This window comes from Neoarius graeffei, chromosome 4 (assembly GCF_027579695.1).
Source record: "Neoarius graeffei isolate fNeoGra1 chromosome 4, fNeoGra1.pri, whole genome shotgun sequence".
Classification (NCBI taxonomy): Eukaryota; Metazoa; Chordata; class Actinopteri; order Siluriformes; family Ariidae; genus Neoarius; species Neoarius graeffei.
The window spans coordinates 101,481,604-101,508,209 of NC_083572.1; the positions used below are offsets into that span (position 1 = coordinate 101,481,604).

At 42.4% G+C, this 26,606-nt stretch overlaps 1 protein-coding gene and 1 long non-coding RNA gene across 2 annotated transcripts in view; one reads left to right on the forward strand and one right to left on the reverse strand.

The window, feature by feature from the left end:
- Window positions 1–1,224: 1,224 nt before the first annotated feature.
- LOC132885407 (zinc finger protein 850-like) overlaps window positions 1,225–26,606 on the reverse strand; it is a 39,042-nt gene continuing 13,660 nt past the window's right edge. The window contains exon 2 of the mRNA XM_060920059.1: window positions 1,225–3,383. Within this exon, the coding sequence (XP_060776042.1) occupies window positions 1,416–3,377 (1,962 nt within the window). The 5' untranslated portion in view covers window positions 3,378–3,383 and the 3' untranslated portion in view covers window positions 1,225–1,415. The remainder of the gene's footprint in view (window positions 3,384–26,606) is intronic.
- On the forward strand, window positions 3,902–6,123 carry LOC132885425 (uncharacterized). The gene is made up of 4 exons (XR_009654592.1): window positions 3,902–4,669; window positions 5,295–5,451; window positions 5,559–5,717; window positions 6,042–6,123. It is a non-coding gene; the product is annotated as an uncharacterized LOC132885425 (long non-coding RNA).

Consider the following 26,606-nt stretch of genomic DNA (forward strand, 5'->3'; position numbering starts at 1 on the left):
GCAGGAGCTGTGGACGGCACCCCCTGGGAGTTCCAAGAGGGATGGCTCCCTGAGAAACCGTGTCATGTCGTGAACGCCATTACCTGCCGACAGGCTAGAGAAGGGCGTGAAGACCCTGGACCCTAGTCGTTGACTGTCCATTTAGGTAGACAACCAGACGACGCAGATCTGGTAACTATGCAGGATAGGGACCCAACTATCAGCCAGATTCGCAACTTTGTCACAGACCCAAGGGCATCCCCTATATCAGAAGAGGTGCTACAACAATCAAAGGACCTAAAACACCTCCATAACCAGCACTGCCTGAAGCTTGAGAAAGGGCTCCTGGTGTATGTGCCTTGTGGCCAAGGACCACCCCGCTGGGTTGTTCCTATGGACCATAGGGGAGTTATGCTGCAGTATGCTCATGACAGTCCATGTGGAGGCCATAGAAGCGCTAGGGTCACCTACAAGACCCTTCAGCCAATAGTCTATTGGCCTTTCATGATCAAAGACATAACCGAGTATGTCAAGGGATGCTTGGTCTGTTGTCAATTTCACCCATCCAAACCGCTGAATAGAGCTCCACTGCAAAGTCGAGGAATTACCTTCCCCTGGTCCAACCTCCAAATGGACTGGATCGGTCCAGTCCCAAAATCTTCCCGGGGTAACAAATACCTCCTTACCGTCACATTAGTATAGTTCACTAATCAGGGGTGGGTTTCCCAAAAGCCTCTTAACGTGAAGAGCATCTTAACTAGGAAAGAGACTGTTCATTGTGCTGCTTGCTCTACCATTTACAGATTATCTTTGTGCTGCAATGCTTTTGGAAAACTCAGGCCAGGTTTGTAATAGGTGGCAATATTAGTCAACTTTAGAGCTCCATTTCTGGTTAAAATGATGCCTCAGGCAATGCTGTGGAGCTCATACTGTGTTTCAGCAGATCACTTTACTTGGTTAGAATCAAAAAAATTTTGGGAAGACTTTATAAATTTAAGATATTGTGAAAGTGCAGTACATTTTGTTTAAAATATTAAATCTTTATTCATAGCAATTTTTGCTTTAGTTTTATACAGACAAAAATGAATTGTTCTGCATTGATTCAAAATTAAAATTGTCTTTTCAATCAATTTTTATATATTTTTTTCAAAATATACTGAATCACTTTGAATCAAATCATGAAGCAATATCGTGAATCAAAATGAATTGTGACTGGAGTTTATCGTTACACCCCTGATAACAACAACAACAATAATAATAATATTTCTTGACTTGGCAAATTCATGTGTTACATATAGACAGGTGTGCTATAATGCACTTGTGTTTCTTAAATACACGTGAATAATTGAAGCTCAGTCCACAATGTGAGCAGCAACATGGCTTTTCTCCACAACGAACGCAATGATGCCTTTGGAGATTAGTCTCTTGTGTAAAACTCATTCCACACTCGGTGCAGTCATAGGGGTTCTTCTTATGTGAATACGCTGATGTTGTACAAGATTTCCCCATACAGTAAAACTCTTCCCGCAGTCCGAACAGCAACATGGCTTCTCTCCTGTGTGAATGCGCTGATGTTTCATACAGGTTGCACTACTGATAAAACTCTTCCCGCACTTTGAGCAGTAATACGGTTTCTCTCCTGTGTGAATGCGCTGGTGTTTTACAAGATTTCCACTAACAGTAAAACTCTTCCCACAGTCTGAGCAGTGATATGGCTTGTCTCCTGTATGAATACGCTGGTGTGTCTTGAGGCTTCCTGTATCCCGAAAGCTTTTTCCACACTGTGAGCAGTGATACGGCTTCTCTCCTGTGTGAATGCGCTGGTGTGTTTTGAGAGCTCCTCTGTCCCTAAAGCTTTTTCCACACTGTGAGCAGAGATATGGCTTTTCTCCTGAATGAACACGCCAATGCCTTTGGAGATTATCGTCTCGCTGAAAACTCATTCCACACTCTGAGCAGTAATAGGGCTTCTCTCCTGTGTGGATGCGTTGGTGTTTCACAAATGTTCCGCTGTCAGTAAAACTCTTTCCACAGTCTGAACAGTAATAGGGCTTCTCTCCTGTGTGGATGCGCTGGTGTTTTACAAGATTTCCACTAACAGTAAAAGTCTTCCCGCAATCTGAGCAGTGATATGGCTTCTCTCCTGTATGAATACGCTGGTGTGTTTTGAGGCTTCCTGCATCCCGAAAGCTTTTTCCACACTGAGAGCAGTGATACGGCTTCTCTCCTGTGTGAATGCGCTGGTGTCTTTTAAGAGCTCCTTTAACCCTAAAGCTTCTTCCACACTGTGAGCAGTGATACAGCTTCTCTTCTGTGTGAATGCGCTGGTGTGCTTTAAGAGTTCGTCCATTCCTAAAGCTTATTCCACACTGTGAGCAGAGATACATCTTTTCTCCTGAATGAACACGCCAATGCCTTCGGAGATTCGCTTCCTGTGTAAAACTCATTTCGCACTCAGTGCAGTAATAGGGCTTCTCTCCTGTGTGAATACGCTGGTGTTTCACGAAGATTCCACTATCAGTAAAACTCTTCCCACAGTCTGAACAGTGATAGGGCTTCTCTCCTGTGTGGATGCGCTGGTGTTTTACAAGATTTCCTCTCTCAGCAAAACTCTTCCCACAGTCTGAGCAGTGATACGGCTTCTCTCCTGTATGAATACGCTGGTGTGTTTTGAGGCTTCCTGCATCCCTAAAGCTTTTTCCACACTGTGAGCAGTGATACGGCTTCTCTCCTGTGTGAATGCGCTGATGTATTTTGAGAGTTCGTCTTTCCCTAAAGCTTTTTCCACATTGTGAGCAGAGATACGGCTTTTCTCCTGAATGAACACGCTGATGTCTTTGGAGATTACCCTCTTGCGTAAAACTCATTCCACACTCTGTGCAGTAATAGGGCTTTTCTCCTGTGTGGATGCGCTGGTGTTTTACAAGCTTTCCACGATCAGTAAAACTCTTCCCGCAGTCTGAACAGCAATATGGCTTCTCTCCTGTGTGGATGCGCTGATGTGTTTTGAGGTTCCCTGTATCCCTAAAGCTTTTTCCACACTGTGAGCAGTGATGTGGCTTTTCTCCTGAATGAATACGCTGATGTCTTCGGCAATTAGCTTCGTGCGTAAATCTCATTCCACACTCTGTGCAGTAATAAGGCTTCTCTCCTGTGTGAATGCGCTGATGTATTTGGAGAGCACTTCTATGTTTACAACTTTTCCCACACTCTGAGCAGTGGTAAATTGTTTTTTGTCTTTGTTTGCAAGTGTAGGGAATACCAGATGAAGTTGGCTGACCACTGGAGCTTCTTGTAGGTATCGAATTCTCATGGTCAATCTCTTCTGAATTCATCATAGTGGGTTCTCTTGGCATGTTTGCAGAATTACAAACAGAAGATGACTTGCAATTAGACATTTATTCCTTGATCAGAAAAAAAGAAACAATTAGCTTGGTATGCTTTTCATATAAAATTAACTTCACATAAAATTTCATATAAAATTAACTTCACAAGAAAGATGACCATGCGAGACTTAATTTTCATCATAATTCTCTTCAAGAACTTGGTTAGTATAGTTGCATTGAGTTATCTGAACACTTCTTGTTTGCATGAAAATTAAACACAGTGACTTCAAACCGATGATCAGTTAGTCAAAGATTGGAGAGAACATTACTGTAAAACGTTTCATTATTTTTCCCTATTTAGAATATACTGACAGTACACCTCATATCCCTATGCTACCACTAATTATCTACAGTGGTGCTTGAAAGTTTGTGAAACCTTTAGCATTTTCTACATTTCTGCATAAATATGACCTAATAGGCCGTAAGGTGAACCTCAAAAAGTCCTTCCGAAAAGGGATCCCGCTCCGACCTCTCCGAACCGCACACGCTTCAGTTCATAAAAAAGAATGAATTGTGGTAAGATTACAACAAAAAGTTCGCATCACAGAATCGCGCTCATTTCTTAAATCGCAACATTTAATGAAGAACTAGTATCTCCAAAGCGTATGTACATATTCGGCAGGCGTAATAACACTTTGGCTCGCGAGAGGTGCCACGGTTGAAACGTCATCAGACTGGACGAATCGCGTAGCTGGTAGCTCCCAGCTGTGTTTGGTAAACAGAAGCAGCCACTGGAGTACCAGTGCTATCATCCAGCAGTACCGAAGAAGAAGAAAACTCGGCCGAAACTGTTGAAAAAACTAAATCTTTGACACGTAAGACTTGTTATATGCACATATCTTCTGTGAAGCATGAAAAAACAGAATTTCACCAGCATACGGTGGAATACTTACCGAAACAGCCTTCGGCAGTGGCTGGAGTTGAGGGGTGAGTGCAGAGACGTATCCGAAAATTACAAACACTGTCTTGACTTGGATTTTGATAAAATTCCCGAAGACGCGGCTTTCCATCCCACATGTTACCGGAGGTTCATTGACAAGCGCGAAATTGAAAGAGCAAAAAGCCATCTCGTGTGAGAGAAAGAGCGGGGAGATGAGACCCCCAGACCAGCGAGGCTATCCCTGCAACAGTGACTGGCACGACTCCGACAAGGAAACTTCGTTCCAGATCAAGCCTGCCCATCTCGAGCTCTGGCCCCGTCCTTCCTGCCATCTGTATAATATGCAAGAAAACCTGCAAATATGTCGTCAAGGCTGGCAGACGACAAAAAGAAGCTTTGTCAAAGACACAGACTTTAACCGCAGGTAAGCTAAAAGGCATCTCACCCTCATCCCCCACTACACAGTAGGTAGTCTATGCAAATGCATCCTATCCCCCATGCCCCAGCACACACAGAGAGAGAGAGAGAGAGAGTGTAGTTGAATGAGTATCTACACTGCTACTGACTGCACACAATCTCCTTGCATTTGTCTAATTTGAATGTAATGTGTGGATTTATACAGTACATTGATGTACAGATGTATGGATGGCTGTATGAATATGGAAAGATGTCTATTGGTTGTACTTTTGCTGGTGTGTGTGTGAACTATAATGTGTTGTGTATGTGTGTGGGTGTGAGTAAAATAATATTCCAATACATAACTTCCCCATGCCTATAATATTCCAATACCATAAATGACCAAAATGCAGTGTTTGAGTTAAGGACTGCCCCCCCCCCCCCCCCCCCTTCTGTCTTAATGCCTGTTGCAAAGATTTTTGACAAAGTACACTTTGACTTTAATAGGATAGTGTGTATGTTTGTATGGATGTCATAGTATGTCTGTGTGCTTTGATGTTAATATGCCACTGAATACCAGTCCACCAGAAAAAATGAAGTCTGACTGTTTATCTGCCTATCTATCCATCCTTTTTTCTTTTCTTTTGTACAAGGCAAGTTGCAGGAAGCTGCTGAAGTAAAGGATGACCATAGCATTCTCGTTCACGTCAAGGACAAAGACTGTGTGGCTCCGGAGGTGCAGTACCACAAAAGTTGCTACCGACAGTACACAAGGTTTTTGAGTGATCCTGACAGAGCATAGAAAGAACAGTAAGTCATATATTAACTTTACATAAATACACATACAGTACAATGTGTGTTCTATGTATGAGAACACAATCACAACACTTATATCTTCTTCTATATTATTTTCTAAGGATTGAGCCAACGTTTGATCTCAGCTATAAGTTGTTCTGTGAGAGGGTAATCCGTCAAAGGCTGCTGATCAACCAAGAGGTGCTGAGAATGAGCCAACTGAGGAAGACCTTTATTGACCTGGTGCAGTCAAGTGAAGGTGTTGATGCTTCAAGCTACAGGTAATTGCAAGGAAATTTATTATTTGTCACATCCAAGGCAAATTTCATACATGTGTGCGACCACTCAGCTTGCCATCTGCACAGACATGAATTATTTTGCAATAAGGAAGACAGCAGTCTTCTTGATAGTGTGATGCTAGTTATGTGCTTCTCTTGGGAATACTTGGTATTAAATCTGTTGCATAGCAAGTAAACTCCAGCCTGTAATATTTTATTCACTCTCTGTGTTGATTTGTGAAAGTGGCTATATCAGCCACAACATGAAGCCCCCCCTTTGCTGGTACTCATATGACTCTTTATTGTTGTTGATTTGTTGTGTTACAGACAGGATACATTGAAGAGGAGACTCACCTGTGATTTTCCTCAGCTTGTGTTCCAATAGCATGTCATGTGGTTTTTACCTCGATTCTATTCCATTGATATCATTATCATTCATTTTATTATGATGTTTATTTACATATGTATATAAGTTTATGCCAGTCAATGTATACTTGTTATGATTGTTTTTATGTGTTGTATATAGTTGTGAGTGAATAAATGAACAAATGAATACCTGAATGTTCCTTATCATTGATACTTAGAATTATTTCCATTTATTGATAAAAATGACAACATGAAAAGGTCTACCTTATCACCCACTTGCATCATTGTTCTTTGTGCTATAAATAAAGCACTGTTTGGAATCCATTTAGCCCACTTTAGAAATACATGAATGGTTATCACTGATAATTAAATTGTTTCCATTTATTGATCAAAATGACAACATGAAAGGTCACTTGCATCATTGTTCTTCATGCTATAAATAAAGCACTATTTAGAATTCATTTGGCCCACTTTAGAAATACAAGAATGATCATTGATAATTAGAATCATTTCCATTTATTGATCAAAATGACAACATGAAATGTCTACCTTTATCATCCACTTGCATCAATGTTCTTCGTGCTATAAATAAAGCACTGTTAAGAATCAATTTGGCCCACTTTAGAAGGATATTTTGGGAGATTCCTTTATGTTGGTTACATTTGACAGCAACAAGCAGGCTGTCATTTTTCCAGTTTGTTGTCATAAATTGGCTACGCAATTGGTTTAGCGCGGTCACGTGGTGTCTCGTGACGTCAAAATTGCATTCCGCTCTGAGGAAAAGTTCTTCAGAAAATGTCTCGATTTAAAAAACGAGCGCGATTCTGTGACGCGGAAATTTTGCTATAAGTGTAACATAACTTGGTCCTTTTTATCAGCTAAAGAGCATGTGGTTCAGAGACGTCGGAGCGACCTGAAACGAAAACGGGGTTCACCTTATGGTCTATAAACCTAACCAGATTATCATGCAAGTCCTAAAATTAGATAGAGAGACAATTAAACAAAATTATGTGAACTACTATGATCAGCAGTTAATTTGAATGTGAAATTAGTGTCAGGTGTTTTCAATCAATGGGATAACAAATCAGGTGCGAGTGGGCATTACAGTTTGAAAGTTTTGGCGCACACACACGCTCACACAATTCCAGAAAGTTTGGGCCACTGTCTCAAAACGTAAATAAAAACAATGTGATTTGGCAAATCATGGAAATCCTATATTTCATTGAAAACAGGACAAAGACAACATAAATGTTGAAATGAAGAAATTGTTTTCTGAAAAAATATTATATATTTTAAATTTGATGTCAGCAATGCGAAATTCCTCCAAATTCATCCGCTCTTGCCAGGTGTTCATTGGACCATCCTGTTTGTTTGATACAGAGCACCGTTTGCTAATGATGAATGTGAAATTTCCCAACACAAAGTGAGAGTTACGACACCAACTCAATAGGGCACCTACAGGTGAAGTAAAACCAACACCTGATGTCCAGGCCCTACGGGACAGCCCAGAAAGCCAAACAAGACTGAAGGAAAAATTGGATAGTGCATTTCAAGGATTAGAAAATCAATGAAGTGAATAAATTGGATGAACAGATAGTAACAACCATAAGGAGTTGTGTTGAAGTTTGCCCAAAGACCAACCCGATTAAGAAGAAAGAACCATGGGAAGATGTAATGTTGCAACAACAGATTGGAGACTTGCTTAGCTATAAAAACTAGCACTACCTCCTGAACTTGAGAACCCTGATGAATACCCACATCCGAGAGATGACATGGTATAGATCAACAAGGACTTCCCAGATGAACAAAAGGCAAAGAGGCCTCAAGAACTTTAAGAACAATAAAAGTGCCGGGACTGACGAGTGGAAAACTGAAGGGTTGAAGTACAATGAGAGGAAGGTCTTGTTTGGTGCAATCCTTACTCATTGACATTGATTTGGACATGTGTTGTGGTCCCAACCTCATGGCTTCATGCTAACATCACTTGTTTGTTCAAAAAGGGACTGAAGAACATAGATGCAAACTATTGCAGGAAAATCTATAGGAGCAAACACGAGTCAGATTCTTGCAAAAATTATCATTAATTGATTTAAAATTGCACATTAAGATCATATGAGTGAAGTACAGTATGGGTTCTGGCAAAATCGGTCGACATCAGACGGAATATTTATTGTAAAGACTGATCGAGAAATATGGAGGACCTCTAATAGCAGTCTATGTGGATCTGACTGTAGCGTATGGCCACATCCCATGAGATTTTCTTTAAAGAGCCTTAAAACATGAAAGCGTTTTTTTTTTAAAAAAACACTTTTTGTTCACTTTTTGTGGATTGGGCGGCAGTCGAAGGCAGGGGCCTCGACGACCTGATCCCCGGACACACCGGCTAGCTGTTGGGACATGGAATGTCACTTCGCTGGGGGGGAAAGAGCCTGAGCTTGTGCGGGAGGTTAAGAGGTACTGGCTAGAGATAGTTGGGCTCACCTCCACGCACAACTTGGGCTCTGGAACCCAGCTCCTTGAGAGGGGCTGGACTCTCCACTTCTCTGGAGTCGCCCATGGTGAGCAGCGGCGGGCTGGTGTGGGCTTGCTTATAGCTCCCCAGCTCAGCCGCCATGTGTTGGAGTTTACCCCAGTGAACGAGAGGGTCACCTCTCTGCGCCTTCGGATTGGGGAGAGGGCTCCTGCTGTTGTTTGTGCCTACGGGCCGAATAGCAGTATAGAGTATCCAGCCTTTTTGGAGTCCCTGGGAGAGGTACTGAGGGGTGCTCAGACTGGGGACTCCATTGTGCTACTGGGGGATTTCAATGCTCACGTGGGCGACGACAGTGACACCTGGAGGGGCGTGGTTGGGAGGAACGGCCTCCCCGATCTGAACCCGAGTGGTGTTTTGTTATTGGACTTCTGTGCTAGTCACGGTTTGTCCATAACAAACACCATGTTCGAGCATAGGGGTGTCCATAAGTGCACGTGGCACCAGGACACCTTAGGTCGGAGGTCGATGATAGACTTTGTTGTCATTTCATCTGATCTCCGGCCCTATGTCTTGGACACTCGGGTGAAGAGAGGGGCTGAGCTGTCAACTGATCACCACCTGGTGGCTAGTTGGATCCGCTGGCAGAGGAGGAAGCTGGACAGACCTGGCAGGCCCAAACATATGGTGAGGGTCTGCTGGGAACGTCTGGCAGAGCACTCTGTTGGGGGAGGGGTCTTTAACTCCCACCTCCAGGAGAGCTTTTCCCAGCTTCCGAGGGAGGCGGGGGACATTGAGTCTGAGTGGACCATGTTCTCTACCTCCATTGTGGACGCTGCTGTTCGGAGCTGTGGCCGCAAGGTCTCCGGTGCCTGTCGTGGCGGCAATCCCTGAACCCGGTGGTGGACGCCGGAAGTAAGGGATGCCGTCAAGCTGAAGAAGGAGTCCTATCGGGCCATGTTGACCTCCGGGACTCCTGAGGCAGCTGACGGGTATTGGCAGGCCAGGCGTGCCGCAGCTCGGGCAGTTGCAGAGGCAAAAACTTGGAACCGGGAAGAGTTCGGGGAGGCCATGGAGAAGGACTATCGGTCGGCCTCGAAGAAATTCTGGCAAACCGCCCGGCGCCTCAGGAGGGGGAAGCAGTACTCTGCCAACACTGTTTACAGTGCGGGTGGGGAGCTGTTGACCTCGACTGGGGACATTGTCGGGCGGTGGAAGGAATACTCTGAGGATCTCCTCAATCCCACCGTCATGTCTTCCATTGAGGAGACTGAGGCTGATGACTCAGAGGTGGACTCCTCCATTACCCAAGCTGAAGTCACTGAGGTGGTTTGCAAGCTCCTCGGTGGCAAGGCACTGGGGATGGATGAGATCCACCCTGAGTATCTCAAGTCTCTGGATGTTGTGGGGCTGTCTTGGTTGACATGCCTCTGCAATATCGTGTGGCGGTCGGGGACAGTGCCTCTGGAGTGGCAGACTGGGGTGGTGGTCCCTCTTTTTAAGAAAGAGGACCGGAGACTGTGCTCCAATTATAGGGGAATCACACTTCTCAGCCTCCCAGGGAAGGTTTACTCCAGGGTACTGGAGAGGAGAATTCGACCAATAGTTGAACCTCGGATCCAGGAGGAACAATGCGGTTTTCATCCTGGTCGCGGATCACTGGACCAGCTCTATACCCTTCATAGGGTGCTCGAGGGTTCATGGGAGTTTGCCCAACCAGTCCACATGTGCTTTGTGGATCTGGAGAAGGCATTCGACCATGTCCCTTGTGGTATTCTGTGGGGGGTGCTTCGGGAGTATGGGGTCCGGGGCTCTATGCTAAGGGCTGTCCGGTCCCTGTACGAACGGAGCAGGAGTCTGGTTCGCATTGCCGGAAGTAAGTCAGACTTGTTCCCAGTGCATGTTGGACTCCGGCAGGGCTGCCCTTTGTCACCGGTTCTGTTCATAATTTTTATGGACAGAATTTCTAGGCGCAGCCAGGGGCCGGAAGGAATCCTGTTGGGGAACCACAGGATTTCATCTCTGCTTTTTGCAGATGATGTTGTCCTGTTGGCTTCTTCAAACCAGGACCTTCAGCATGCACTGGGGCGGTTTGCAGTCGAGTGTGAAGCGGCTGGGATGAGAATCAGCACCTCCAAGTCCAAGGCCATGGTTCTCGACCAGAAAAGAGTGGCTTGCCCTCTCCAGGTTGGTGGAGAAGTCCTGCCTCAAGTGGAGGAGTTTAAGTATCTCGGGATCTTGTTCACGAGTGAGGGAAGGATGGAGCATGAGATCGACAGGCGGATCGGTGCAGCCTCCGCAGTGATGTGGTCGCTTTACTGGTCCGTCGTGGTGAAGAAGGAGCTGAGCCAAAAGGCGAATCTCTCAATTTACCGGTCGAGCTACGTTCCGACTCTCACCTATGGTCATGAGCTTTGGGTAATGACCAAAAGAACAAGATCGCAGATACAAGCGGCCAAAATGAGTTTCCTTCACAGGGTGGCTGGGCGCTCCCTTAGAGATAGGGTGAGAAGCACAGTCACTCGGAAGGAGCTTGGAGTAGAGCCACTGCTCCTCCACATCAAGAGGAATCAGCTGAGGTGGCTTGGGCATCTTTTTCAGATGCCTCCTGGACACCTCCCTGGGGAGGTGTTCCAGGCATGTCCCCCCGGGAGGAGGCCCCGGGGAAGACCCAGGACACGCTGGAGGGACTATGTCTCTCAGCTGGCCTGGGAATGCCTTGGTGTTCTTCCCGAGGAGCTGGCCGAGGTGTCTGGGGAAAGGGAAGTTTGGGCTTCCATGCTTAGACTGCTGCCTCCACGACCCGGCCCCAGATAAAGCGGAAGAAGACGAGACAAGACGAGACTTTGTTCACCAAATAATTCCATGGGTTATTTCATAGATTTGATGTCTTCTGTATTGATCTACAATGAAGAAAATATTCAAAATAAAGAAAAACCTATGAATGAGTAGGTGCCCAAACTTTTGACCTACAGTCAAAACATTTTTTTTTTTTTTTTTAAAAAGCAGTGATTTCAAAATTGACATTGACTTGTATTACATTGCAGACAGAATGAACCCAAGATATTTCAGGTTTTTTTTTTCTGGTCAACTTCATTTCATTTGTTAATATACATCCATTCCTGCATTTCAGGCCTGCATCAACATTCCAAAAAAAGATGGGATGGGGAAATTTAGGGTTAGTAATGAGGTAAGACAATTAAATAATTATGTGAAATGAAACAGGTGATGTCAACAAGTCACTGTAATCATGATATGATACAAAATCAGTATCCAGGACTGGCCTAGTCTTTGAGGAGCAAAGCTGGGCTGAGGATCTCCAGTTTGTCAACAAATGCATGAAAAAAAGTTATTGAAACATTTAAAAACAAAATGTTCCTCAAAGAAAGATCTGAAGGGATTTTGATATTTCACCCTCTATGGTGTGTAATATCATTAAATGATTCAAGGAATATGGGGAATTTTGATGCATAAAAAGCAAGGGCACAAGCCTAAGCTGAACACCCATGACACCCGATCCCTTGGAAGGCACTGCGTCAAGAAATGTCATTCATCTATAGTTAATATAACCAAACTGGCTCGGGATTCCTTTGGGAAACCTCTCAGCCAGTTTAAGCTCTCAAACTGTATCTGGTTTCATCGCAAATGGCTGCACCCAGGTAAGCCTATTTTTAGCAATATCATAACTTTTTAAATGGACAAATTGTGGTTAGAAATTTTTATTTTTCATTTAAATGTGCCGGGGCACATCAGGGCACTCGCCGTGGTTGACTCTCACAGCTTTTATTTTTTTGGGTTTGATTTGACTTTAAAAAAGACTTGATGTAGTACAAGCACATGCACTGTTGTAGTGGTGCTTTGAGTTCTACGTCCATTCTTGCATTGCTTGTAGAAATGGGGGGCCCTCGAAGAGTGGGACGTATTTAGCTTTCATTAAACTTTTGGAACAGAGAACCAGTGTTTGTGCCACCAGTACTATTGTCTGAATGCTATTAATTCAATAGAAAACAGAACATAAAGGAGTGCAATGTTTAAAACAGGCTAAAGACAATGTTTAAAATAGGCTAAAGATTTTAAGTTACTCAGTACTATCCCTGCTCAAGCTGGGCTTCAGTTCCTGAATGGCTCCTTCTTTTTGTAGATGTAGATTTCAATCCAGTTAATGGTATTCATGATAAAAATGCAGGCTTCTCTTATGAATCACCTTCAATCTGTTTGGAGTTCTGTTTTTCAGAATTATACAGATGGCTCTAACGATCCTCTGTCCAGTAAAACTAGCTTTTTTTTTTATCAGCTAGAGTTTTGATTTAGTAATAGATGGTCTCTCTGTGTTTACACTAGAAACAGTAGCCATTTAATGTGTACTTCAACAGGCAAAGGAGACAAGTCTTTAAAATATAGTTATATGCTCAGATTCTTCTTCAGTTCTGCATTAAACATTTAATGTGAGACCAGAGCTTATAACTGAGCTGTTTTTAAATTTGTATCATCTCAAATGCTTAGGATCTAAGGTTAATTTTTTATGGATCCCAACTCACAAAGGCATAATGGATAGTGAAGTAGTGGATAGGATTGCCAAAGAATCTTAAAAAAAAAAGCCTAAATTAGTGTTAGTTATGGCAGAACAGAGTTAAGAAGTAAGCTAATAGAGGGTATTTTACAATTGTGACAAACAGTGGGAAAGAGATTCTAAAGGTAGACATCTTTTTTCTATACAAACATCAGTTAAGACGACAAATATTCAATCCAGGAACAGATTTCAGCAAGCCATGTTGATTCATCTAAGATTGTAGGCTGAATCATTACCTTTATTGAAAAAGTAAACATCTAGACGTTTTAAGTGAGAAAAGTCGGTTCCCTGAAACTGTATATCATGTATTAATTAGTTGTAAGAATTATAATGAAGAAAGAAGTATACTCATGAATATTCAAAAGCTGGTGTTATCACTTTCTCACTGCCCTCTCTTTTATATTTAATGGATGCTGATGTGACACCCTGCCATCTTAAATTTTGAATATCTTCTGGCACGTATGCCAGAATATAAACAGAATCGGACCCACAAACTGAATGATTATATACTGTAGGTGGCAGTAATGCACCAAAAGGTGCCTAATCTGCCATTAAACCCAAATAAATAGTAGTCTGACTTTCCCAACACATATATTTACTTTAGTGATAAACATTGTATTAGTTTCCACTTATGTTGATGACACACAGTTGTACATTTCTGCAAAACCAGATGAGAGACACCAGCTTAATAGAACTGAGGAATGTGTGAAGGACATTAGACACTGGATGCTTATTAACTTCCTTCTGCTTAACTCTGACAAGACTGAAATACTTGTACTAGGACCACATGCAGCTAGAAGTGAGTTTTCTGATTACACAGTAACTCTGGATGGCCTTTCTGTTTCTTCACATGCAGCAGTAAAAGACCTTGGAGTGATTATTGACTCCAGTCTTTCATTCGAAACTCACATCGTTAACATTACCCGGATAGCTTTCTTTCATCTCAGAAATATTGATAAGATAAGAAATTTAATGTCACTACACGACGCAGAAATACTAGTTCATGCTTTCGTTACCTCCAGGTTGGATTACTGTAATGCCTTACTGTCTGGATGTTCCAATAACTGTATAAACAAGCTCCAGTTAGTTCAAAATGCAGCAGCAAGAGTCCTTACTAGAACTAGAAAATATGACCACATCACCCCTGTCTTATCCACACTGCATTGGCTCCCAATCAAATTCCGTATTGATTATAAAGTACTACTATTGACCTTTAAAGCACTGAATGGTTTCGCACCACAGTACCTGAGCGAACTTCTGGTCCTTTATGACCCACCACGCCTACTTAGATCAAAAGGTGCAGGCTATCTGCTGGTACCTCGTATAGTGAAGGCTACATCAGGGGGCAGAGCTTTTTCTTACAAAGCCCAACAGTTATGGAACAGCCTTCCAAGTAGTATTCGGGGATCACAGTCTCAGCATTTAAGTCTAGGCTGAAAACATATCTGTTTAGTCAAGCCTTTTGTTAATGGTGTTTATGAAGTAAAGGTGTAGATCTGGAGGGTCCTCAGACATACAGCGTTTTGGTAAACTGGGATGTATGGATGCTGTCAGTCCCCACTCGCTTGCTCACTCCAGTTTGTTGTCAGTGTAGTGGCTGGCTGCTTTATGTCCCGGGGCTCCCTCATGCCTGTGTTACCTTCTGGCTCTCTCCTTTTAGTTATGCTGTCATAGTTAGTTTTGCCGGAGTCCCTGCTTGTACTCAGCGCAAAATGTATACTGTACCTACTTATTCAGGTGACATTGGGTATACCTAACAACCTGTGTTTTCTCCCCCCAAATCTGTCCCTCTGAGTTACATGTCAATCCTGAGATCGAGATTCTGACCTCTTCTGCTCCTCGGACCTGCCTAACCCATCCTGATGCCCTACGTCTGGTTGGAGTCTCATCACATCGCTCCTGTGGAGGACGGTCCGATAGGGTCAGTTGAAAGTCACACTTGGACAACGCTCTGGACACTTACAGTAATACTTTTATGGCTGAGGACTACAGTTGCCTTGCTAACTTTAGGACTGCAGTTGTCATGAACAGTTGTGCACTCAAGTTTCCATCAATGAAGAGTTTATATCATCAACGAAACTGACTTCATGTTAAAACTGTTAATGTTATAGTCATGTTGTCTGTTGTTACCCAAATGAGGATGGGTTCCCTTTTGAGTCTGGTTCCTCTCGAGGTTTCTTCATGTTGTCTGAGGGAGTTTTTCCTTGCCACCATCGCCACAGGCTTGCTCATTGGGGATAGATTAGGGATAAAACTGGCTCATGTCTTCGGTCATTCAGATTCTGTAAAGCTGCTTTGGGACAATGTCTATTGTTAAAAGCGCTATACAAACAAACTTGACAAAATAGCTGTCAAAAAAACACTCATATTTAATAAAAGGAGATAAAAATAGAAGGGCAGCACAGTGGTGTAGTGGTTAGCGCTGTCGCCTCACAGCAAGAAGGTCCTGGGTTCGAGCCCAGCGGCTGATGAGGGCCTTTCTGTGTGGAGTTTGCATGTTCTCCCCATGTCTGCGTAGGTTTCCTCCGGGTGCTCCGGTTTCCCCCACAGTCCAAAGGCATGCAGGTTATGCTAATTGGTGGCTCAAAATTGACCGTAGGTGTGAATGGTTGTCTGTGTCTATGTGTCAGCCCTGCGATGACCTGGCGACTTGTCCAGGGTGTACCCTGCTTCTCGCCCATAGTCAGCTGAGATAGGCTCCAGCTTGTCTGCGACCCTGTAGGACAGGTTAAGCAGCAATAGATAATGGACGTGTCGATGGATAAATCGAATTTTGATTTAAAAAATTTGCTTTCAGTTCTCCTTTAATTTTGAGGGCGAGAAAACATCGGAAGTGATGTCATCAATAGCCTCACTTGTGAAGATATGGAAAAGATGTTCCTCAGTTCCCAGAGTAGTTCATATGAAAATTCCCAGTAAAACACTCATGTCTGTATAATAAGAAGCATTATGTTTCGTGTATCATCTCTATTTAATTAATCTGTTTTAGCGTTTTATAAGGATTCAATAATTTTTTCACACCATTTCATCTTCTTGTAATAATGCAGAAAATACATGGTATAAAGATACTAAACTAACAAACTTCACTAATGTTTTCTCTCAGAAAAATCAGCAGACAAGGACAATGCTATACTGCTAAATTAGCTACGGGTTGTTTTACAATCAGGGTACGCAAGCTAAAAATCACATTTAACACTTATTATCTTCAATATCAAAAGGCTTGACTAAATAAACTTGGTTGTTTATTGTAGCCCTGTGATAGCTCTATTTACCATGCAAAAAAAATGTGGTGATAACGTTATTATTGGTGAATGTATGGCAATATATGTCATATTTAGCAAAATTACTCGTGTCATTTAGAAAAAGTGCTTTTTTGACCACAGGTAGCTCCAAAAGGGATGCACTTAAATCATTCTTTATACCATAAAACAAATACTTGGTTCCATATTATTGGAAACATAGTTAAGTTTTAATGTTGAATGCCAGTAAGTTTTCAGACTATTTTGATCAAATTAGTATGTAATTGTGTCAAAAAAATGTCCTCTCCGAGACAGCTAATTTTTCAATATAAAATAACATATCTAAAATGATTTGTAGCTAACGCTTAATATTAGTATTTTTGTGTATTATTTGTTTCATATTTAATATTCAATGTTTGTTTTTGCTCATACTTATTTGCATACTTAATCTGAAAATTGTTCAATCAATCACGTCATGTGAGCACGTCATTTGGTCATGTGATGCTATGGGGAGAGGCGTGAGTTTCGTTTCTTCACATGTTCAGTGTGCTCGAGCGGTATGATGAAGATGTATGAGAGACTGTGCAATATGGAGACAAAGACTGCTAGCCACTCCTAAACTTCGGGTTGAAGGCGTACACGGTATGTTTATTGACATATTTGTGTCATATTTCCTGAAGGCATTAATATTATGGGTATTAAGTGAAACATTTCATGATGGTTTTACTGATGTGTATTTGCCACCGTGTATTTCTTTCAGTTTTCACGGTGGTTTCAGCGTTTGCTCGTTGTAATAAAACACTTGAATCATCAGTCGGAGCGTGGCACTTTTATCTAACCTGAAGAAAAAGGTTGGGAGTCAGCTATAGACCCTTTTCACATGACGTCACGACAAACGTGGCCGCCATTTTGGACATGTACTACCAGTAGTTTACCACAGCCAACATTGAGGAACGGCAGCAAAGAAAGTTTTTACTTTCAGCAAGACTTCCATCATGCCACTATATTGTTGTGCACCTGGATGTAGTAACCATCAACAAACAAGGCAAGGTTTATCATTTTATCGGATCCCGACAGAGAAGATGGATAGTGGCCATTAACAGGAAAGATTGGCAGCCCTCGGCATACCAACGCTTGTGTAGTGACCACTTTGTTGGAGGTAAGACGAATAAAATTAGCCAGAAAAGGCATTACATTGCTGTTAACATTCTGTGGCGGCGAGTGTGTAACCAAATAGGTTAAAATAACCCATTGTAACCTCTTTGCTCTTCTGTAGTAGCTATTGTTGACTAGCTAATGTCAACAACATAGTAGCTAGTATGTTACTGTAGCAATGTTTACGTTCAGTCATTTGGATGACTGTAAAAACCTTTCAGTCTCAAGTTTTTCCTTTACTGTATTTACTAGTTTACTGTAATTATGATCCGGCAGCTATTTACACCGGATCCAGTGTAAATAGCTGCCGGAGCCAACGTCCGAGGTTCCGGAGCGCGCTCCGGCTTGCTCCCCCTCAAATTAAGCCCTGAGCGCGCTCCGGAACCTCGGACGTTGGCTCCGGCAGCTATTTACGCTGGATCCGGTGTAAATAGCTGCCGGATCATAATAATTTCTTTTATGTTTTTTGTTTGTCGCCTTCCTCGCATTCAAACCGATTCGAGCCGAAGTCCACTACATGTCCAAAATGGCGGTCGCGTTTACGAAGGTCATGTGACTGAAGAGTCTATAGTGAAAACGTGGGAGCCTACAGCGAGGCCGGTGAAACGGTACACGTGCGCAGCGCAGCGAGGCCAGAGAGGGAACCCCGCGCCGAGCAGGACACGTGAATGCAAGCTCTGACTCGTCGCAGCCACAGGCCATGTTAAGATGGAAGAGACCCCCAGCGTCGCAGCTTGAAGACCTCGCACAATACCACCCACAACTACTTTGCTGCTCTGGTCGTCATTCAAGATGACGGTTTTGTCGGCTCCACTTGAAGAACAGCAAGGTCGGACTCACGCCATAACAGCGAGTGAGGACAGTGCTGCCGCTGTAGCAAGTCACCGCAAGAGAGCAACAGCGCGTCGTCTTCCGACAGTGTCGTGAGTGGATGCAAGCCGTCAGGTTTAATGTTGCATTTCTTTTATAAGAAATGAACACTTCTTACATTGCAAATAGATTGTAAATTCGTGTGAAATGGCCATTATGTACAGAATATTTGTGGCCTGTGTTTAGTAAGCATTGGAGATTGTTGTATCAATCATATTGTGGTGTGGATTCACTGTACGCTTAGGTTTAATATGTGTGTAATTTCTATTTGAAATTAATATTGTAACTTTCTTGTAGCTTAAGTTCTGTGTTCAAGATTTTTACTACTTTTTATAGTGTTGTTTTAAGGCCATCCTTAAAAAAAAATCCGTTTCCTGTCCACTGGGTGAGCAAAAAAATTTTCAGTCGGGAGGGAGGGATTTTTTTTTATTTTTATTATATATGGATGGATAAGAAATTGCAATGCTGTGTTTGCTTTTTATTTCAGTCCTTTTTTTATTACAAAAGCAGACACATTTAATAAAATATGACCGTTTAATCAACTGAAACTTGTACAAAAACTTTAAGTTAGCATTTTAAATGCTGACTGCAACATTTGCAAAACTTTTACAAAGGTACTTAAAATGTCCGACACACGGACTTTTTGTAGTTCTAAATCGACCGTTAGGCCTAGTTCGGATGAAATTACACTATTAAAATGATCACTGAATGATTTGCATAGCTGCCAACATTCCGAAATTGTAAATAGTAATACAAGGTTGGGTACTGAGTCTTGGTGGGGGGTCGGGGGGGCCACCCCCCCCGCCACCAAAGCTTTCTAGCAAAACTACCCTGAAAAATCACACCAAAACAAAATAGTTTGACAAAATTTATTCTACAAACTAAACTATCATCTTACATTAATTTGCAAAGTTCTTTTCAACAATGGAAACAAATTTACCTGGAACTAGAATACATACATCAAAGCAATTTGGCACAGATCAAACATAAAAGGAACCTCTTGTAATCAACACCAAACATAAAAATGTCTCAAAACATGCTTGGCACAAAGTGAAACAGCTCAAAAAAGTGTTAATTTCAACTTGCTTCTTCACATGACTACAAATCAAACAGAACAGAATCAACAACACACCCCGGGCATCAAATCGTGCCCGCCAATCACAACGCAAGGTTTTTGTTTGGATTCTTTGGGCGAGCTTTTGCAGGAGTGACGACAAGGCTGCGCGACGCTGGAGAAAGCGCTATTGAACAGCACTCGTTTGACTCCGCTTTGGAATCAGTTTTAGAAGAATTAGGAGTTTTCATTGAAACATGAGCAGGAAGAGGCTCTCCGCTCATTCCATGATCACTGAATCTTCACCAAAACACTCGACGCTCCAATGGTGTCCCTCTCCACATGCTATTTGTTTACCCCATAGACATATAAACATAGACGCCACATTGAGCTGGTGGCCCCGTTGCTGGGATACGTCAGAGTGTCCGCCATATTGGATGTGGCAAATCTTCCCCGTAAACCAATGCAAGTAAATGGACTGAACTTCATAAAGCCCCTTTCTACAATAATATTTAACTCGATGCCTTTTATTCACCCATTAAGACACACATGTATATATTTGGGAAACAAACAGACATCAAAACAACACACATAACTTTTAATGTGATTGTTATAAACAGTGTGCGAAATACCCTGTACACTGCAAACTAGCGACAGATACGCGATAGATAGCTCAGGTAAGCTAATCAGTCAGCATACCGTAGCAAGCTACCAAAACCTGAGGCCACAATAACCAATCTACAAGACTGAATATGATAAATGATGGAAATAGTGGAAAAACTAAAAATAGTGAATGAAAATAAAAATTTACTGTTTTAGTTATTAAGTCACCACACAGACCTACTCTCGTTGAATAAAGTGAGCTGAATGACCGCCAAACTGAGTTCGGCCAGGTTCTAACGTCATACCAAAACAAAATACATCACTGATTCCTTCACATTCAGAAAGGTTAAAAACATTCATCATACGTTCAAAAACGTTCATCATAGTGTGGCACTGTATTATCTAATTCTCATTGCTTATAACTATACACCTACCCGGTGTAGATGAGCTGGGAAACTGAAGACTGAAGGAACAGTATTGAAAAGTATTTTTTCAGTCTCACCTGTGAAAGGTAATCCCATGTGATCTCGTTTGGACGGTAAACCTGTTGGTACAGTTAAACGCAGCACATGAATGAGGCATCTTTATTCTTGGCTACTGTCTAGACGCTATACCAGAGACGGTTGAAGAATCTCCACTTTGCCACATCCAATATGGCGGCGAGGATGACGTATGATTCTACGCAGAATGCGGCGTCTATGTTTATATGTCTATGGTTTACCCTCCCCCACTGCTTTCTGTCGCTCTGACTACGTCACAGTCACTGTTGCGCTGATTGGTCAGAGCGTTGGCCTATACGCACAGAGACAGTTTGAAAGACAACGGATTCAAATACGAATCCCACCGGTGATAGACTTTAAAAATGACCCATGAAAATTGGCAAAATCGTATTTTATTGTAGTAAATTCGTATTTTTGTAATCAAAACGACAAATCGTAATAAATACGATTTATTCGTAGTAGTTGGCAGCTATGGATTTGTTTTTCTGAATCTTTACTATTTTGTTGTTCGCTAGAATACCATTTTGCGATTTCACACTTAAGCAAATGTTTGAAAACTCCGGATCTCCTTCCTTCATGGTGGCTGCCATTTTTTTGTGCCGCATGCGCAGAGCTGATTCGACAGGGCTTTCCACAAGCGCCGGCTGCGGCCACACAAATAAGTCCAGCCGGCTACTTTAATGACTATTTTTGTAGCCCACAGGCTCTAAATATTAATTTTCGATTTTAATAAAATTAAATGTTTATCTAACGGACTGACAATAATGTCAAACTGAACCGCACTCATTTAAGTTGTGATTCGTGGTGTTTGTACCAATAATAACCACAAATTCCCCGCCGACTTTGTTGATCAGGGGAGAGTAACTCATCCGTGGCCCCGACATGCGGTGTGTGCGCGCGCACTCGGCGGAGGCAGTAGTGTGTCGGGGCCGTCGGAGGGAACAGAAGCAGAGATAACACTTATTTTGTCTCCGGTAAACCAGTCTTCTCTCGTTCAATTACGTGCTGGCATCAAAAGACACCGTTGGTTGTAAATGAAACCAAACTGAGTCGTTGGAGTGTATTTTCATACACAAATGGAGAAATGGTCGCTGAGCGTTTAATTGTGTAGCCCCACTGCAGATCGTTGTCGTTGTTAATTCATAGCATGCTCAGCTGCGTGAATGTGTCATGCACCGAAAATAAGAGATTTACAAGCCAGGAACACCTCATGATGCAATACGCAAGAAAAGAAAGAAGATTTACTGCCATTTTAATTTGTATTTGAGTAAAGTGAATAAATAAATGGTCTGTGGAAAATACATTTAATCCTGGGAACTGCGTGCACAGGAGTTTTTGTGTTTACTCCCCCCCCCGGCTGGCTACTTATTTGTCATGGCTGGCTAGTATGAGCCTTAGTGGAAAGCCCTGGGAATGCGTAAATGTCAAGTTCGAGTTTAGATTTACGAACCCCCCAAAAATGTCGAAAAACCGGCATTAAAAAAAAAATTTCACCCGCACAAACGGCACTCACCCGGCCGGTGGACCGGAAACAGAAAATTTTTTAATAATGGCCTAAAGTAGTTAAGAAAATGGATCAAAGCAAGGGAGATACTCTTGTACTTGAGGGAGTAATTCAGGCTCTTGAAGAAGAACAAAGAGAATTACAAACTAAGTTAGAGACTGTAACAGATGCAACATTAACAGAACAAATGAAAGAACGCATAGCTGAAATTGATAAAATTCTGCAAGCACATAGTGTAGAGAGCCAGGAACCAGATTTTCAACCTGAACAATTGAGGCGCTCAGAAAGAGAATGAATACCAACAGAAAAGTGCTTTGACTATGTAAAGCAAGAGAGTGTAAAAAAGGAAAGAAAGTTTATGTTAATGTATGTAAACTTCAAAGCTGAGATTCAGTACATTAGGAGCAAACTTAAAGAAGAATGTGACGAGATACAACTAGACAGTATGGTGACTTCTTTGGAAGAATATGAGTCGCACTTAAAGCAAGAATATGAGAGCTTACGTGCAATGACTACGCCTTCTCAAGACATAAGAAGGAGAATGGATAGCTGTACCTCTGTAACTAAAGGAGTAATTACACTGCTAAATATGCGTCGCTCAGAAGTGGGCAAAGAGTCTGATGCTGCTGCAGTTAAGGAATCGCTCTTACAATTACTTCAGAGGGAAGATGCTAGATCAATTTATGGGTCCACTGTATCAAGGGCAGGTGTGGATAGTCTACCAGGTAGTCAGGTGTCAATAAAGAAAGCTGAAGTAGCAGCACGCTTGGCATCAAAACGGGCTGAAATTAACAGAGAAAGTGAAATAGCTGCACAAAGAAAAGAGGTGCTTGCCCAGCAAGACAAATTAAGAACGCTGGAAAACCAAAGGGATCTGGAAGCTATGCAGGCTGAATATGATGTGTATGCCGAGGAGGAAATAAAACTTAATGCTGAAATAGGAGAAAATAAAGAAATAACTCTGCCTCCAAGTCAGCCCCAAACTCAGCATACCAAAGCTCCACATGCTCAGATTCCCCATGGCGTATTAGTCCCTCCTCGTTCAGAAAGACAATCGGAGCAAAAATTGAATGAAGCATCACTAGTGCAAGCCTTTAAAGAATCTCTGATGGTGACCAGACTTCCTGCACCCGAGCCATCCTTGTTTACTGGTGATCCGCTAAAATTCACTGAATGGCGCACCAGCTTTAAAGCACTTAACGAAACGAGCTGCAGAGACCCAGCACATAGACTGTTTTATCTGAGAAAATACATAAGTGGGGATGCACTGTGTTGGACGGAACGTTTTACAGAAGCGATGAAGAAGCATATACACAGGCTTGGGATGCCCTGAACAAGCGCTATGGCCATCCTTTCATAGTGCAAAGAGCCTTTCGAGGTAAACTTAGTAGCTGGCCCAGGATAGGACCAAAAGACCCACTAAAATTAAGAGAGTTCAGTGACTTCCTGGTCTCATGTAAAAATGCCATGCCTCACGTACAAGGTCTGAAAGTGTTGGATGATTGTGAGGAGAATCAAAAATTGCTTCAAAAACTTCCTGACTGGGCAACAGCTCGATGGAATCGGCATATCACCAAGACATTGGATGACAACAAGCCATATCCAAGTTTTGAAGAATTCTCAGACTTTATAGCAGAGGAGGCCCGCATCGCATGCAATCCTGTTTCCTCTCTTTACGCTCTGAAACATACAGAGGAGAAAACAAGTACAGACACAAAACACATCAAAGCCAGAACTCTAGTGACATCAACAAAGGTTGCTCAAGGGAAAAGTCAAGCTTCTAAGAATTCAGGTGAATCAGCAGGCTCTGCAGTTAATCCATCTGCTGCTCAACCAAAGAAACCAATAAAATGCATATGCTGTCAGCAAAATCACTTCATTTACAAATGTGAACAATTTGCTGCTTTTCCCCTTGATGAAAAGAAAACATTCGTCAAGAACAACAATATGTGCTTTGCTTGCCTGAGAGTTGGTCATGTTGCAAAGGATTGTTGGAAAAGGGCTACTTGTAATATTTGTAGAAAGAGCCATCCAACTCCGCTTCATGACGAACGTGCTCAAGAAGAAAAGTCTGAAGCAAGTCAACAGAAAGACAATTCCTCTACTACCTTGTGCAGTGTGAACATGGATAACGCAGACAGCACCTCAACGATTGTCCCTGTGTGGCTCACTAGTGCTGTCAAGAACAGCCCTGAGATCTTGGTGTATGCGCTGTTGGATACACAAAGTAGCAATACATTCATTAATCAAGATGTGTGTGAAAAACTTCAAGCCCACATCGAACCAGTCAAGCTCAAGTTGTCAACAATGACTGACAGGTCAATAGTGAATTGTCACAGAGCCACTGGGTTAAAGGTGAGAGGATACGGTTCAGAAGAATGCATTGAGCTACCACCAACATACACTAGAGAATACATCCCGTTGGAGAAGACCAGTATTCCAACTCGGGAAATGGCCAAAGGATGGGCACACTTGCTTAGCATAGCTGAAGAGATGCCAGACTTGCTTGACTGTCCGGCTGGACTCCTGATAGGTTACGACTGCACAAGAGCTCTAAAACCAAAAGAGGTAATATCAGGAAATGAGCATGAGCCATACGCAGTAAAAACGGACTTGGGGTGGAGCATAGTTGGTGCCAAAACGCCAAAGGCAGGATTCTGTTATCGCATCTCTGTGAAAGAAATTCCACCTATTACACCTGCATGTGCAATTAAGGCATTAGAGGCAGACTTTCCGGATACAGACCCTACAGACAGGACAATTTCTCAAGAAGATATCCATTTCTTGCAAATTCTAAATGAGAAAATTCATCATAATGAAAATGGACATTTGGCGATGCTACTTCCATTTAGAGAGCGCCCCCAGCTGCCTAACAACAAACATCTAGCCACAGTCAGGGTGAAACATCTAAAGGGGAAGATGGAGAAAAATCCCAAATACAAGGAGGACTATGTTTTCAATGATGGTAATGCAGAGGAAGTATGTGCAACACCAAGGGACGGAAACACATGGTACATCCCACACCATGGGGTGTATCACCCAAGAAAGCCTGAAAAGATAAGGTTTGTTTTCGATTGTTCCGCCAAATACGAAGGCACCTCGTTGAATGACCACCTACTCACAAGGCCTGATTTAACAAATACATTGACTTATATAGTGAAAATTCATTATGTCTGATAATTATAACTATTCTTTTAAGTTCGTTTCTTAAGACACGTATTTTTAAGTATGTTACCTCGCTTGTTGACAGTTTCGGCGAACACTTCCGCCTTCTTCAAAACAGTCACCAGATGTCGAGTGGTGACGTGCCTTATCATCTGATTTTACTCTATGGAGGCATGAACGTCCCGCCCAATTTGACAGGTAGTCCACGCCTCCTGCTGTCAGGTCGCTGCCCCAGGACTGCGCTCCAGGTATGTGACAGCGCGTACGCTCCCTCATCCCGGTTCATGGTCCTCTGCGCCCGCTTACGTATCTCCACTGCCTCCAAAATCCAACGCTGATATCTATTCTCTTCAGCGCGAATGACTCTGGCCTCTTCCCAATTCATAATATGATTTTGTCGTTTGCAGTGGTCTGAAATGGCTGATTTTAAGTTTTCTTGGCTTGCTTTTTCTTTTTCGGATCTTGTGAGTCTTTTTGTTGTTTCTTTTTCACATTCTAATTGGTGTTCTTTCCTGCGAGTGTGGAAGCATCTGCCCGTTTCACCAATATAGACTTTATTGCATGACCGGCAAGGAATTTCATATATGATATTGCATTTATTGTCCAGTTGTATTTTATCTTTGGGGTGAACTAGCAGCTGTCGGAGGTTCTTGTATGGTTTGACCGGGGTGTTGATGTGGTATTTCCTCATGGATCGTTGGATGCGTTCTGTAACTCCTTTTATGTATGGTAATGTGACAAAGCCCCGGTTTGTTTTTTCTGTGTTTTTTCTTGTCTGTTTGTTTCTTTCCTTTTTTTGTGTCTTTTTGTGTCTGTGATTTTCCGTTCTGTCTGCTTTTAACCGGTTTTCTACTATGTTAAGAGTGTTTGTGACCGGTGTTTTTGTAAAGAGGGATATGACGTCATGTGATACAAAGATTTCATCCTTTTTTATCTTGATTTCCTTTAGTTCTTTCACCAGTTGTTTTGAGTTTTTGCAGTGGTATTCCGTGAGTCCGAGGAGTGGTTTAATTATGTCTGCCAGTGTCTTGGAAAGGTTGTAAGAAACACTCTTAACATAGTAGAAAACCGGTTAAAAGCAGACAGAACCCTGAAAAAACGTACAAAACTTACAGCACAGGACATAACAAAACTATTACATTTCATTTCCACGTCCACATATTTCCAATACAGAGGTACAATCTATAGACAAAAAGAGGGATTTGCAATGGGGGACCCGCTATCTGCCACTCTATGCAACTTTTTTATGGAGGATCTGGAAACCCGAGCCATAGAAACAGCACCGGATGACTGCAAACCTATCTTCTGGAAAAGATACGTTGATGACATTCTTGAAATAACCAAAACAGGCCACACACAACAACTCACGGATCATCTAAACTCCATAGACAAGACA